The sequence below is a fragment of the Balaenoptera ricei genome, chromosome 2 (assembly GCF_028023285.1).
Source record: "Balaenoptera ricei isolate mBalRic1 chromosome 2, mBalRic1.hap2, whole genome shotgun sequence".
Classification (NCBI taxonomy): domain Eukaryota; kingdom Metazoa; phylum Chordata; class Mammalia; order Artiodactyla; family Balaenopteridae; genus Balaenoptera; species Balaenoptera ricei.
In genome coordinates, this window is record NC_082640.1 from 176,868,597 (window position 1) to 176,884,446 (window position 15,850).

Here is a 15,850-nt window from a genome sequence, read left to right on the forward strand (position 1 = left end):
TCTGTGTGAGGGCTTTCTCCAGCTGTGGCAAGCAGGGGCCACTCTTCATCGCGGTGCGCGGGCCTCTCACCATCGCGGCCTCCCTTGTCCCGGAGCACAGGCTCCAGACGCGCAGGCTCAGCAATTGTGGCTCACGGGCCCAGCTGCTCCGCGGCATGCGGGATCTTCCCAGACCAGGGCTCGAACCCGTGTCCCCTGCATTAGCAGGCAGATTCCCAACCACTGCGCCACCAGGGAAGCCCAGAAATAAGATTCTTGAGTGAGATTCTGGAACTAAATCACTCACTGGTACAATGGCGAAGAGGACCCCATTCCTAATGACAAGTGGGGTGGTGATAACCCCTGCCTGTAGCAGCATGACAATACTAAGATTTTTCACTAAGTGAAGTATTAGTTCAGTAGTAGTGGCTGAACTTGAACAGAAACATTAGTAATTCAAAGGACCTGATGTGGCTGGATGAAAAGTCATGAAAAAAAGAAAATGACAGTTAGTCACCCCTCAAGTCTAAGAATTCTGTCAAAATCAGGGAACTTCTAGATCAGTGTTCAAAGAGACCCTTATTTCCTGCAGCTGCAGAAAAGACTGCCAAAACTCAGGCTCAAGATTTAATTTTAAGGATATCAGAACTACAAAGAAGACTTGAGCAAAGTCTTGGCAAATCTCTGACAAAATCTGGGTCTTGATAGGAACAGGTGGACACAGAAACCTGGAAGGGGGATATTTGGGTGGATGAGCTAGGAATGCTAAACCCCAACATTCACTTGAACTTTCTGGGCTGGGAGGAGCAGCACCTCCCAACTCCTTGCTAGAGGACAGTAGTGTTCTCTTGCCAGAAGACCCTGGAGGTGCCTGAAAAGACAGGGTTTGTCTTCTTCAATATCTGCCCCTGCCTCCTCTCACTAGCTCCAAACCAATAATCAGGATCTGTTCAAGCATAATCACATTCTGAGAGAGAAAGTATAGTCCCTGTTCTGGGAAGAAAGCACACACACCCAAGGAATTACAAGACCTGGATATAAATACGGTGAGAGTGGATACTGAGAGTGCTGTGCCAGGGCGCTAGGTTTGGGGCAGTACAAAAGGAGCAGGAAGGTGTTCGTCCAGAATCTGAGGGACTCAACTGCAGTACCTTCTGGTGCTTCCTTGGTCAGTGATAACGGAGGCTGGGCAACTGCAGATACTTCTGGGATGAAGGTCTGGGTCATCTCACCTGGAAGGCTATCTAGACCTGCTGAAATGTTGGTAAAGCATGAAGAAAATCTAGGTTGGGTGATGGAAGAGGGAGACTGTGCTGACCTGTACTGTTTAAAGTTGCTTAAGCTAAAACTCTTTTCCACGATCTCCATCCCTGTCTGTTTCTAAGCTAAAGTTGGCCAAAACAGAAATGTGTGATTTGAAAGGAAGCCGCAGCAGCAGCCATTACTCTCTAAAAGTCACTGTAGGGGCTTCCCTGGTGGCGCAGTGGTTAAGAATCCGCCTGCCAATGCAGGGGACGTGGGTTCAATCCCTGGTCTGGGAAGATCCCACATGCCGTGGAGCAACTAAGCCCGTGCGTGACAACTACTGAGCCCACGCACCTCAACTACTGAAGCCCGTGTGCCTAGAGTCCGTGCTCCGCAACAAGAGAAGCCACCGCAATGAGAAGCCCGTGCACTGCAACAAAGAGTAGCCCCTGCTTGCTGCAACTAGAGAAGGCCCACGCGCAGCAACGAAGACCCAACGCAGCCAAAAAAAAAAAAACCAGAAAAAAAACAACAAAAAAACTCAAAAACAAACAACAAAAAAAGTCACTGTAGCTAGATGTGGTGACAGGCAGACACAGAGGTGCCCGTAGATTCTAGCTTGTCCTTGCTCTCCTCAGCTCTGCATCCAGCTCTCCCTCCCAACTGCAGCCCTGGTGATAATACTGGCCCCAGGCAACCACCAGATGATTGGCTGCAGATCCACGGATACAACTGCCACTGTCCTCATGCTTCCCCCTTTGCAGCTCCACCTTAGTGGCTCAATGTCCTTGGCTTTCCAGGTTGACTGATTATTAACTCCTTTGGGTCTAACTCCTCTCCCTTTCAGACCTTCACTTCCCCAGCTTCTTCCACAATTGCGTAAGGCCCAATTCCTATAATAATTCCCCTACCCCGTAAGTCAGAGTTGCTCAGCTTCCCTGACTGAACTCTGAGTGATATAGTTACAATGAGAATATCAATTATAGCCTCCAGCCAGTTGTAGCAGCTGGGACTGTGGCTGATAGCACCATCTTTCCTGAACTGAGTCTTTTATTAGAGGTGTGGCTGGTTATCACCTTGAAGGCTCTGTGATAAATTAGATTTAAATTACTGATTTCCCCTAATTAAGTTAAATCACATGGAATTGTTGATATTAAACCATTCTAACCTATGAAAATCAGAAGATTAAATAATGTATTTGTTTTCCGTTGCTATGTAACAAATTATCACAAGCTTAGTGGGTTAAAACAACAAACATATCATCCCATATTTTCTGTGGGTCAGGAGTCTGGGCACAGGTCACCTGGGTCCTTAGTCAGGGTTTCTTAAGGCTGCAATCAAGGTGCCAACTGGGTTTACATTCTCATGTGAAGGCTGGGGAAGAATTTGCTTCCAAGCTCATTTGGGTTGCTGGCAGAAATCATTTCCCTGCAGCCGTAATAACTAAAGGCCCAGCTTCTTGCTGGCTATTAGCTGCGGGGTTCACACTCAGCTCCAAGAGGCTGCCTGCAGTTCTTGCCATGCGGTCCACTCAACAGGCCATCTGACCACATAGTAGCTTACTTCTTCACAGCTGGCAAGGTAAAAAGTCTCTAGTGTAAGTCTACTATGAAGATGGAGTCTTATATAATCTAATACAACCATGGGAGTGATATCCCATCATCTTTGCCATATTGTATTAGTTAGAAACAAGTCTTATGTCGCACTCACACTTAAGGGGAGGGGGTTGCATAATGGTATGAATACCTGAAGGTGAGGATCATTAGGGGTCACAGTAAGTTTATAAGCGTCTTAGCAATATCCTTTCTGACATACTGGACAATCCTAATCATTTTAGTCTGCCATAGTACTCATTTCTTTGATCTGCTTTAGCTGCGTTTTCTCAGAACATGTCTAACGTTACTACATTTCTGAAGAGCAGTAAGAACTGCAATCAGTATTTTAGGTAAAGGTGTATCATAGTTTGGCCAGAAAAAAAAGGACTGATAAGAAAGCCAAGAATACTCAGTGAGGGAAAGGATAGTCTCTTCAATAAATGGTACAGGGAAAACTAGATATACCTACATGCAAAAGAATGAAACTGGACCCCTATCTAATACCACTCAAAAAATTAACTCAAAATGGATTAAGGACTTAAAGACTTTAAACTGTAAAACTCCTAGAAGAAAACACTGGGAAAAAGCTACTTGACATCAGTCTCGGCAAGTATTTTTGGATATGACACCAAAAGCACAAGCAACAAAAACAAAAATCAACAAGTGGGACTACAACAAACTAAAAAGTGTCTGCATAGCAAAAGAAACAATTGACAAAATAAAAAGGTAACTTACGGAATGGCAGAAAATATTTACAAGCCATAAATAACAAGGGGTTAATATCCAAAATATATAAGGAACTCATACAACTCAATAGCAAGCAATCTGAGTAAAAACTGGGCAAAGGACTTAATAGGCACTTTTCCAAAGACATACAAATGGCCAACAAGTACATGAAAAAGTGCTGAACATCATTAATCATCAGGGAAATGCAAATCAAAACCACAATAAGACATCATTTCACACCTGTTAGAATGACTATCAAAAAGACAAGAGACAACAAATGCTGGCAAGGTTGGAGAGAAAGGGAACCCTTGTGCACTGTTGGTGGGAATGTGCATTGGTATAGCCACAGAGAACGGTAGAGAGGTTCCTCACAAAATTATAAATAAAACTATCATATGATCCAGCAATCCCACTTCTGGGTATATATATCTGAAGATATGAAATCACTATCTTGAAGAGATATCTGCACTCCCATGTTCATCACATCAATATTCACAATAGCCAATCCAAGACACAGAAACAACCTAAGTGTCTATCAACAGATGAATGGATAGAGGAAATATGAGATATCTACATCTATAATCTATATCTATATCCAGTATTCAGCCATAAAAAGAAAGAAATCCTGCCATTTGCAACAACATGGATGGACCCTGAGAGGACTATGCTAAGTGAAATAAGTCAGAGAAAGAAAAATATGATATCACTTATACATGGAATCAAAAAACATCAAACTCATAAAACAGAGAATAGAACGGTGGTTTCTAGAGGCTGAGAGGCAGGGAAAATAAGATGTTGGTCAAAGGGTACAAACTTTCAGTTATAAGATGAATAAGGTCCAGAGATCTAATGTAAAGCATGGAGACTAGTTAACAATATTGTACTGTATACTTGAAAGTTGCTGTGAGAGCACAGCTTTAATGTTCTCACTATAACAACAACAAAATGTTAATTATGTGAGATAAAGAATATGCTAACTAATCTTATTGTGGTAAACATTTTGCAATGTACACATGTATCAAATCATTGCATTGTATACCTTAAATTTACACAATGCTATATGTCAATTATAGCTCAATAAAGCTGGGGGAAAAATAACTCTGGATTAAAAACTATTTTCATTATAAAAAAAAAAGTAGGCTGAGTTTTTCTGGGTTTTATTTCTTATACTCTTTTGGCTAATGTTCAGAACCTGGATGTCCCTGTTGGGTAGAAGGGCATTAACATACAGGCAGAGACTTAAGTGCAACATATTTATCTATGTGGAAGTATATCTTTCAAACTTCTGCCCCTTTTAATAGCCTTGTAAGATTTTCTTGTAATAGCTAAATGCCAGAAAGCATTACTAGTATTATAGATCCATTCCAAATATCTTTTAAAATTCCCTTTCAGTATATTTTAAAAGTTATGTTCTAATACAATCTCTGGATTGTCTATCTGGATGGATATACAAGAAACCGATAACACTGGTTGCCTCTGTGAAGGGGAACTGAGGGGCTGGGGGACAAAAAGTTGAGAGGGCAGGAGACCTTTCGCTGAGGACCCTTTTGTACCTTTTGAATTCTATTCCATTTGAATGATTACCTATTCAAAAAATCAAATAATAAAAAAAAACCAAAAAACACCAGGCTATGGAAGGTGCCAGGAGTTCCTTCCCTCAGTGCTCAATATAAAATCAATCAATGACCACAAAATCCAAGCAAATATTGGGAAGGAAATGAGAAGGTTCGCTGCTTTGAGAACATTACTCCCTTCTGATGGGAAAGACACAATCACTGAGATTCATGTAACTTGTGTGTGAAAATGTACAAAGAGTGCTTGTACTCTTTACTCTTACAGCTCTGCCAAGCTGTGTGAAAGGGAAAAACAAAGACGGGAAAGAAGCTGAAAATGTCTAAAGAACAACTTTAGTAACTAAAGGAGGAGGTTAAAGCACACAGACAACAACTGACAAAAGACTGAGGATTTCTCTTTACACCATGAAAGGAAAAAAAAAAAAAAAGACTAAGAATTCCTAAGATACTTAGTTGAATATAGATTTATATTTCTTTAATGTCTGTTATAAATTAACATTTCTAATATGACATTTTTAATATTTGTGCTTAAGTGTTTTTTGGGGTGAGAATAGCATAATGAACGGGAGAAGCATTCAAGGGGATGTCCGTTCTCTGGACACAGACACTATATATAAGCCTCTGCTAAACTAAAATGCGAGGGGATCTAATTCTGGGACCTACAGGATGCCTGAACTCCTTGAAATTGAACACACGTTCTCACGTGCAGGCATCTTACTGGAAGAGAGATGCCAAGATACACCACTAGAGTCGGACTGATCCGAGACCCAATCCCAACTCCCTTTAGCTGTGTGATGTATGAAATTTTGCCTGTTTCCTCAACTGAAAAATGTTTCCTAATCCTAAAAATCTCCCTCATCGGGTTATTTTGAAGATTAAATAAGAAAATATACACACAGCATCTAGCACATTAACTTACGATAAACATTAAATAAATGGCAGCTATTACTATAATTAAGTTCCCTTGAAGAGGGCACCCACTGTACTGGTGTATTCTAATTCAAAAGCAAGTATGGGGATTTGCGGGGGTAGGAGAGGGTAGGAAGGGAGCATAATCTCAAGACAGCAGAGCAAGTCAAAGGTCATAAAGGGAACAGAAAGGGTCAGTGACAACCTAAATGTTTGTGCACTTTTCTCTCACAGATCATTTATTAAAATGCTACATAAACCCAGTCCTAGTACTTATTACGTGAGAAACTCAGAAGTTTATGCCTCTTTATCTAAAAACACAAAATACCCATTTATACCTATACCATGTTTATTATTCTTAAACCATTTTCCCACTAGTAACAAAACAGTAAGCTAGTATCCTTAATTCCATTATCATAATAAAGGAAAAGTCCAAAGCTCTTGGGGTAGAGCCAAGTAATTATGACTTTCAGAAAACTTTTTGATATCTACTGGTTTTTATCTCTTCAATATAATCGTGTACTCCCTTTGAAACAGTGTACCTCATATATGATTTCTTCTTACAGAGATCATATTCCCTCTCCCCCTCAAATGGGAAAGAGTAGCTCTAGAGTTGGAAAAACCAGGATTCAAATTTAGGCCTTAACACTTTCTAGTTGTAACCCCAGGTGACAATATTTTCAAGCCTCAGTTTATCTGTAAGATGGAGGTAATACCTACCACAGAGGATAATGTGAGCTAAGAGCTTACACAGTGCCTGGCAAAAAATAGGTGCTCAAAAAATTCTACTAAAGAAATGAATAAATAGAGTAAGGAACTTTTAAAAAAGAATTAGTAATTTCTGATGCATAATTAATAGATTTTATCTGCTTAAAGAATGTATGCATTTAAAATAAAAACACTATTTCTGGAACATTTCTTATGGTCTCTGCATGCTGCAACCAAAGACAGCGTTCAGAAATGTAAATTTAATCAGGCCACAGGCTCAGGATAAAGCCAAATGTCTCAGCATGGTACACCAAGTTCTTCATTACACAGCACTGCCGGCTGCTATAGCCTCATTTCTCCATACCATACCTCTCTTATCTCTGCAACCCCTCCCCTCGGCACCAGGCAAAAGTGCCTCGCTCTCATTTATCTCTAGGCCTTGCTACCTGCAGTTCCTTCTGCCTGATATGTGCCTCTTTATCTCCAACCTTTATTTACTTAACTCCTTTCATTCTCCAGGTCACTTCTCTGTAAAGTTCTTGTATAGTTCTTGATACTGTCCCTCCTTCCCTAACTGTCTCTCCTTCCCTAACTCCCTATATTGAGGTTTGAGGCTCCTCTTTTTCCTATGTGCTCCCTACCATTCAGTGCTTTACTCTATTAGGGCACTTACACTGGAATTGCCTATTGGCACTCACCACTGACACTGGAATTGCCTATTGGCACTCACCACTGGACTATCCTATTCATTTCTCTACTCTCAGGGTCTGGCATATAGTAAGAGGTCAATAAGTGTTTGCTAAATGAATAAAGTATAGGAGTCATACTGCTAATTCTATAACAAGGATCCATTTGAATCAACAGGTTATATTCCTCCCTCCCCCCATAATGCCCCATTGTTACCTTTATTTGCTTGAAAACTCAGGCAGCTGCTGTTCTCTCAGGTTTACAGACCTATCATGATGACCAGATTTACGACACTGTATCTATCTACTTCTATTTAACTTAGTACTTACTACCTTCTATTTAACTAGGTTAGGAGGGGGAGTTCACACCACTGAAGACTTTAGATACTTAATATTTTTCTTTACACTTATAAACAAAAAACTATCAATCTAGAATTTACGATGAGGCATAAAAATAACAAAGAAATTATTTAATCATACATTTCTGAACCTCTCATAATTAGATACAAGCTCAGACAGATATCAAGGTTTAGAAAACCAAGGTGATGCCCACGTATTTTCTAGAAATAGTTTAGTGAATCAGGTTCCAAAATTCAGCATTGTTTTTTTTTTCTTTTTTTGGCCGTGCCACACGGCATGTGGGATCTTAGTTCCCCGACCAGGGATTGAGCCCTCACCCCCTGCAGTGGAAGTGCGGAGTCTTAACCACTGGACCACCAGGGAAGTTCCAGCGTTGTTCTTCAATGTAAACTTCATTAGGAAGGAACACTGACAGCAAAAACTTAGTATTAAAACAAACCCACTTCAGGGGTCTATTATGGTTGAAGAGGAACATGGTTAAAAACAAAGCCATGTAAGTGTGCAAATAGTGTTTTCAGTTTTCTGGCATGACTTTCAGATGTGTGGATATTTCACCTTCAAGTACTTTGACATGTAAAAACATTTACTCGAAGTCTTATGGACACATCACTGCTAAGTATGAGGCATGTTTCAGTGGAGAGAACAAAACCAGAGCTCAAAGCCTTTTAATATATCAAAGCTACCCCCTTCGTGGAGACATATTTAGTGAGGCTAGCCCATGTTAATTTATAACAGGAATTGATACTCCTTTTCATCTACATATATGAAAAAATAGCTGGATGGAAGAACTTTCTAGTCAGTTTATATTCACTGCATGTTTTAGCAGGCTCATAAATTAACACTTCAAACTCTGATTCAGTCTTCAGGAGATATTTATAAAAAGGTACTATTTGTTAAGTGTTTTTCACTGAGTAGTGATTCTGAAGGGTTCTTCAACACCTTTTGTATTATTTTTATTATCTGAATATCCAACCAGGGCATCCTTACATTTTTAGAAACAAACAAAAATACAGTTATTAAAATAAAGTAACTATTATGTAACGACATAATTTTCCCAAAGTTTATTAAGTATGTAAAAAGCGAGACACAGGATAACATGTATAGTGTGGTACTATTATATTACAACAGAACAAGATATGCATGTGAAATACACACACACACTCATACACATGCAAAGGTTTGCAAGGAAACTCAAACTGTTCAAAGCATGTCATCAATAAGGATTTGGGGAAAGGAGTGGTAATAGGTGAAAATACACTTTAGGCTATGTTTCTGTACTATTCTCTTTTTTTTTCCAACAATGAGCATACACTGCTTTTGAAATAAATTCATTCAAATTTAAAGTTGTTACAAGGAATGGTTTACTTATGAATGTTCCCAAACACACTGCCTATAAACTTTTTTAAAGTACAAAGTATAGGGAATTCCCTGGAGGTCCAGTGGTTAGGATTCTGCCCTTCTACTGCAGGGGGTATGGATTTGATCCCTTGTTGGGGAACTAAGATCTGGCATGCCGCTCGGGGCGGCCAAAAAAACCCCCAAAAAACCAAAGTATATAGGAAGCTTAGCTACCGTGTATAGAGTTGGTGGTCGGTAAATTCTTGTTTTGAAGTCCATCTTTTGATCAGCAGAAGTGGCCTTGGGGAAGTAACAACTTAAGTTACTCATCTCATCTCTAAAACAGGCAGGATGATAGCAGCTACCATACGAGCTATTGTAAAGATTAAGGGAGGTCTTACACAAAAAGAGCTTAGCTCAATGTTTTGCACACTGTAATAGCTAAAACATCTAATCTACCTTAATTCCTGGAATAGTTTCCTCCAGCCACTTTTAAAACCAGAAGTAGACAGAATACTTGTATCTGGGCAGAGTCCTTCTACTCTGGATATTTTAGGAGTTAAGTGCAATATTTGGTTTTAAGGCAGAAACGTCAACTATGTATCTCAACACTGAGTTTGAAAAGCCAGGATACTTGTACAATACAGAGGCTCTTCCTCCTGTCATTTCCCCTCCTAACTCACTAATAATGCCCTCTCCCAATCCTATTTTCCTTGTACTGGTATAACCTGCATCTTAGACTGCATTAGTTTCTGCACTCCTTGGCAATAGAAGGTATAAGAGGAAGGTCAAAATCTGATGATGGCAGAGTCAGAAAAATAAAAATAAGTTGGGGCTTTAGGAAAAGGCCACAATTTAGGCCGTTTTTCTTAGTGTTTCTAAGAGAAAAGGGAACTATAACTGAATCAAAGCAAAATGGGAGTATACACCAAATAGCCCACCACCATAGAGAAAGTTCTATGGACCATTTTTTGTAATGGCTCTGTTTTGCCATCTAACATTGGACGTTTCTTGCAATTGCATCATTGTGTTTAAAAAAGTCTGAATCTGGTAATTTTTTTAGACTTCGGAAACTTGGAACTGTGCTGTCAAATGATGTGTAAGGAAAATAACTCAATTCTTATCTTTAGAAATTGTCTACTTCAGAGTTAATGTAATCCAGTTTTAAAACCATTTGTTAAAGCCCAACTGTGAGCCAGGCACAGTGCTTGGTGCCTGCACTTCTATGAAGAGGAATAAACGAGCTCAAGTTGAGGAATCCGGACAGAATTGATATGGTTAGTATGTGGCAGAGGCAGGATTAGAACACAGATCTAACCCCATCTAATGGTGTTTATAAAATACCATTAAATTTGGGCACTGTTATTTATCTCCGAACCTCTCTGAGCAAATGGGAGATGACATGAATCAGCATATTTGAAGTGCCTGCTAGGTACACAGTGGCATTTGAAAACTGTAATTCTCTTCTCCCTGGCACTGCATCTTGTATAGCAACAGTGTTCAAAAAAATGTTAACCTGAAATCAAGTATCTCTGTTTCAGAATACACTGCAGGTGCTATCTGCTATCCTCCAAGTGGCCAGAATTCAACATACTCTTTAAATAATATAAATGCTCAGCTCTTTCTTATCCCAGAGAAGTAATACTGTTGTTCAAAGTTTTGTGTTCATATCCATACTGACCTGAGTATAGCATTTCATCTTTTATCTGATTAATATCTATAAAGTTCAAATTAAATCCAATTGCTTAGACACTGACTGAAATAAACACACAACTTGGGTTGGGGAAAAAACCCAAACCAAACCAATCTTCCTCTATTTCATTTCCCTTCACTGTGGCATCCTTGGAATTTCAGTATTACAGAAAAAAGGTTGTGCTTAGTGTTGAGAAAAGGCTTCTAATTAAACTCCGCATAATTTTAAACAAAAAGGAACAGACATTTGATAGACTTTACTTCAAATAAACTGTATGTATTTTAAAATAACACTTGCCATGACTGCAAAGTGCCTGGTGTACATTTACATTCAAAAAGTCATATAACAAGCCATAATATTTACACTCACTGTCTTCTAAGTATATAAAATAAGGGTGAATAAACACTCTACTTTCAATAGACAAGAAAATGGCAACTCCTTTACAATTTTATTTTCCTTTAATAAAACAGGATAAATAAGAAGTAAAAAGGTATCTAATTTAGAATAAGAATTCCCAAGTTACTTTAACATTTTGAATTATATTTGCATTATTACTGTAAATATGTTTTTATTAGTGAGATTTTAGATACATAATTAGTTCTTTGATCTAAATTATAATTAGCACAAAAGGTAAGATTATACTTGGATTAAACTTTTTTGGCTTCAAAAGATTAATAGCCTTGACTGGCTTCCAAGAATATTCTAAATTCAATTGATATTCTATTTCATATCAATGGACCAACAAAGAGGTGATGAGACAATTTTACTTGAAATTTAACTTAAAACTGCATTTAACAGTACAGAGTTATACATCATTTGGACCACATCTAAATTTACTTTTATAAATAATACTTCATATTTATCTCCTCGATTGAGGCTCACTGCTTTCATTTTATTTGCAACTTCTAGGGTTAAACATTTATTATACCCCTCCCCCCCTTTTAAAAGAAAAAGTTACTCAGTTTTCATAGGTACTAAACATAATTCAAAATATATAACTGAGAGTCTACCAGGAGCAAAGCCCTGTGCTAGGTTTTTTGGGTGATTCAAAGATGACCCAGATTTTGACCTTGTCTTTAGAGAATATAGTTGATACTAGTTGGTAGAGGAAATGAAACAGTTACATAGGTTAATTTCAAAATAAGTCAGAAGATGTAAAAACCTAAAAGAATAATCAAAGTGTTTTAGAAGTTTGCAAGAAGCAGAAAATACTTTTAATTTGTAATGCCTAAGACCAAACAAGGGAAGTATAATGTGAGTTTGGTCTTAAAGACAAGGGTAGAATTTGAACATTTAGTGAACAAAGTCAAAGATATTACAAAACCAAAGAAAAGTGTGAGTAGAGGGTCAGAGGTGAAGGGTTTATAGTTTATATGAAAAACGGTTTAAGTTCTAAAATAAAATGTGCAATTAAATATTTTAAATATTACATGTTACAATTTTGAGTAAGTTTTGTAAGTTAAATTTTATTGTGATTAGAGATGTATAACTTGAGTCTTTTGAACTGCCATTCCTGAAACTGAGATTAATTCTTCACCTATGTCACATATTTAACTGAAACCTATATTTACTACTCTGATCTGTTGATAATGGTCTTTAACTTAGCTCCATTGTTCTCTAGGAAGTATATCCAGACTAATCTGCTGAAGAGGAAACAACTACAGACAGAAGCAAAATGAACTGTCAGCTCAACCAAACCGAGACAGAAGGAAGAGTGTCAACATGGGGACAATGGAGAGGATGGGAGGAGGGAGGAATGGATTAGAGTGGGGACAGTTAGTCTTTGCTATTTTGCATTCGTTTCAAGTCACACACTCTTGGAATCTGACCAAGTTGCTAAGGGAAAAAATTAGGTCATTGCTTTCAGTTGTTTCTCTGTTAGATTTTTAATTCAATAAAATATAATCACATGCATTATGACTAAAAATATGGACAATGCATTTCAGAAGCTATTTTGGAACTAAAGTCATAAATTTCATATTCCAAAGATTGAAAAATACAGTTTTGATCAATATGAAAAAATAAATCTGCAGTTTAAAGCATATTACTGTAAAATGTCCTGGACTGGAATATGCATGTAGATGTTGGTGCTAACTCTGGGCTATTTTGTTCTGAGGTCAATGGTTATTTACGACACGGAAACAGAAGTTCTTACTGTAGGCCTGTGGGTTGTTAAAGTTCATGAGAAAACCTACAGTTCTCCTAAAGAGTGGATTTTTACTAAAAAAAATTATGAATCAATAGTATATTCTCACTGTTCTCACATTTTCAGAGCTGTTACACAGTGTATGCTAAGGTCATTGTGCAAAGTCAGTGATCAAACACCTGGTCCTTCTTTTGAGGCTCTTCCAATCTAGTCATCTATTTTGGAATTTTATACACTAGTCTTTTTAATACAGGTACTGTTATGAACTAGGCTTCTAAGCTGCAACCACAGAAAACAACTCTAGTCGGCTTAAGCAGAAACGGAATTTATTTGAAAGGATACTGTTAGTACAGAGCTGCTGGGAAAGTTGGAGAGCAGGCTCAGAAAACAAACAACAAAGGAAGGCTGCGAGTGAGTACTACATCACAGAAACAGTCCAGTGAGCACCTTGTGCAGCCTTGGGACCCTGGCCAAAACCACTCCTGGACAGCGAATGCCATCATTGGTACCACTGTCGCTGACCGGTCTCCTTTTCCACTAGGTGTTGCTGCTCCTACCCTGCTTCCAGAAAGAATTCTCTACAGTCCCCGATTCTCTGTGCCATCAGCTCTAGATTCAAAAAGCCTAGGTCATGTGCTGAAGCCCTGAACACAGAGAAGGCTGAGAAAGCAAGTATCCGACCTTTTAGGTTTTTACACTGGGAGGTGGGCTCTGCCTTCTATGAAGACCTACACAGTGAGGAATTTCCCAACATTAGGAAGGAGTTCCTTACTCTGGGCAGCTGAAAAAGTCAAATAACTGATATGGGAATACTTGCCTATTCAGGAAAGAATGGCCCACTCAGTACAAAGCCCTCTGTTCTCTGGCAAAGTGCTCTGAAGCAGTCTGAGTGGTGACCTACCCAGGTATTTAAATCTCCAGCTGGCCCACAATTCCCCCACATATGTGTTTAGCCCCATCCGCAAGCGGTTCAGTCCCACCAGGCTTACAGCTGAGGCTCCTCTGAGTTGATGCTTCAATCACTAGTCTGCTGATTTGTTCCTGCAACTAGGCCACACTGGCCTCCCACCATCATCCTTGAAAATTGGTTCTCATACTGCTCCCGTGCCTCACCATGCCCAAATTCCTGGGCTTGGGGTTGGAAGAGCTGGTATGAGTCACAACTTCATCACTTACAAGCTTAGGAAAAGGCTAGTTATTAATCTCTGAGCCCTACTATACTCATAGGTTGTCAAGATAACCAAATGAGAAGGAAAGTAAAAGCCCTGTGTAGACCAAAAGTATAAGCATGATCTCATTAGTTAACAGTCCTGATAGATATGATAAATTCCCCAGTTCTTCAGGATTGTGGCCAATCTAGATCTTTCTGGTTCTTCTGGGTACTGACGTCGTATCTTTATTATAAAAAATCAATTTTGTAGTCAAAGCAGTGTATGCTCATAATTTAGAAAGTCTTCTACTTAGCAATAAAAAGCTTACTCTAAAAATAAAACCTCCTGCCCTATCTCTCTTCCACACCAGTCCTGCTTCCCAGAGGCAACTACTCTCAGTTTTTTAGTATTTTAGTATCTTCTGGTATTTATCTCTTTCTATTATAATTTTTATAAAATTTTATGAAAATAAAATTTTAGAAATTTTATTAAACTAACATTCAATGTTCAAATTATGATGACTATTTTTTTTTCTTGATGTGGACCATTTTTAAAGTCTTTATTGAATTTGTTACAATATTGCTTCTGTTTTATGTTTTGATTTTTTGGCCACAAGGCGTGTGGGATCTTAGCTCCCCCAGCAGGGAATGAACCCACACCCCCTGCAGTGGAAGCATGTAACCTTAACTACTGGACCACCAGGGAAGTCCCTATGATGACTATTTAAATACTACTAACTGCTGAGCCAGGCTGTGTATTAGAATTACATTTTCTTCCATATGTAACTTTAAATTTTTCTGACAAATATTAATTTCCTCTTTTCTCACTTGCTTCATTTTTTATAAATTAACAATAGCTAATTCTTCATAAATGTACCAAAAGATCTGTAACACCTTTTTCAATGTCACTTGTCACTTAATGTTCAAACATTCAGGTAATTGATTTCTTCCTAGATATTTACTTCTTGCAGCCTTTCCTCCTCCTCTGAGTCCAGTCTAGACTAGATGCCCACTACACCGAATATACAGCTCGTACCTAGGATTTTCTTTTCTTCTTTCTGGTGTTAGACCCCATTTACTGGATCCCACACTTCCTTGTTCTTGGTTTACTTCATCATTTAGTGGAACACATCCTTGGTAATTTCCTGAGTAGGGGTACAGGGGAGGTAAGTTTTTCGAGGCAGGACTGAAAAATGCATTTATTTAGCCTGACACTTGATTGACAGTGTGGCTAAGCATAGAATTTTGTGTTTAAAACAATTTTCCATCAGCTCTTTAAAGGCAATATGTAATTCAGTTGTTGCTACTGAAGAGTTCAATACCATTCTGATTCCTATTTCTTGTATGGAAACTGATTCTTTCCTCTCTAAATCATTTCAGAATCTTCTCTTTTTCCCTGGTGTTTTCTAGTGAAAGGGATGAAACTTTTAATATAGAAATCCCTTTCGCTTTGGCAATATTGACTGTATTATTCCTTAGATACTGTCTTCTCTTCCATTTTCTCTAGTATATATTTCTAAAGCCATTATTTAAGACGTTACACTTTCTGGATGAATACTCTAGTTTTCTTATTTGTCTCCACTGTTGTCCATCTCTTTGTTATTTTACTTTCTAGATTTCTTAACTTTCCCTTTCAATCCTTCTATTACAGTTTTCATTTCCAAAAGCTCCTGTTTTTACTTTTATAGCATTCTATTTATCTCTCATTGTTCAATAAAATGCTCTTTTATGTAAGGATATC

At 38.4% G+C, this 15,850-nt stretch overlaps 1 protein-coding gene across 4 annotated transcripts in view; it reads right to left on the bottom strand.

Annotated features, from left to right (window-relative positions):
• Nucleotides 1-15,850, bottom strand: part of BTBD7 (BTB domain containing 7) — an 81,081-nt gene that overhangs the window by 24,625 nt on the left and 40,606 nt on the right. Inside the window, exon 4 of one of the 4 annotated variants that reach the window (XM_059914874.1) lies at nucleotides 8,829-9,420. The exons of 2 other annotated variants lie outside the window; for them this stretch is intronic. In XM_059914874.1, coding sequence (XP_059770857.1) covers nucleotides 9,407-9,420 — 14 coding nt within the window. In that variant the 3' untranslated portion in view covers nucleotides 8,829-9,406. Of the gene's footprint in view, nucleotides 1-8,828; nucleotides 9,421-13,268; nucleotides 15,255-15,850 lie in introns of those variants that run through there. One more of the 4 variants, XM_059914873.1, reaches the window with a different exon arrangement.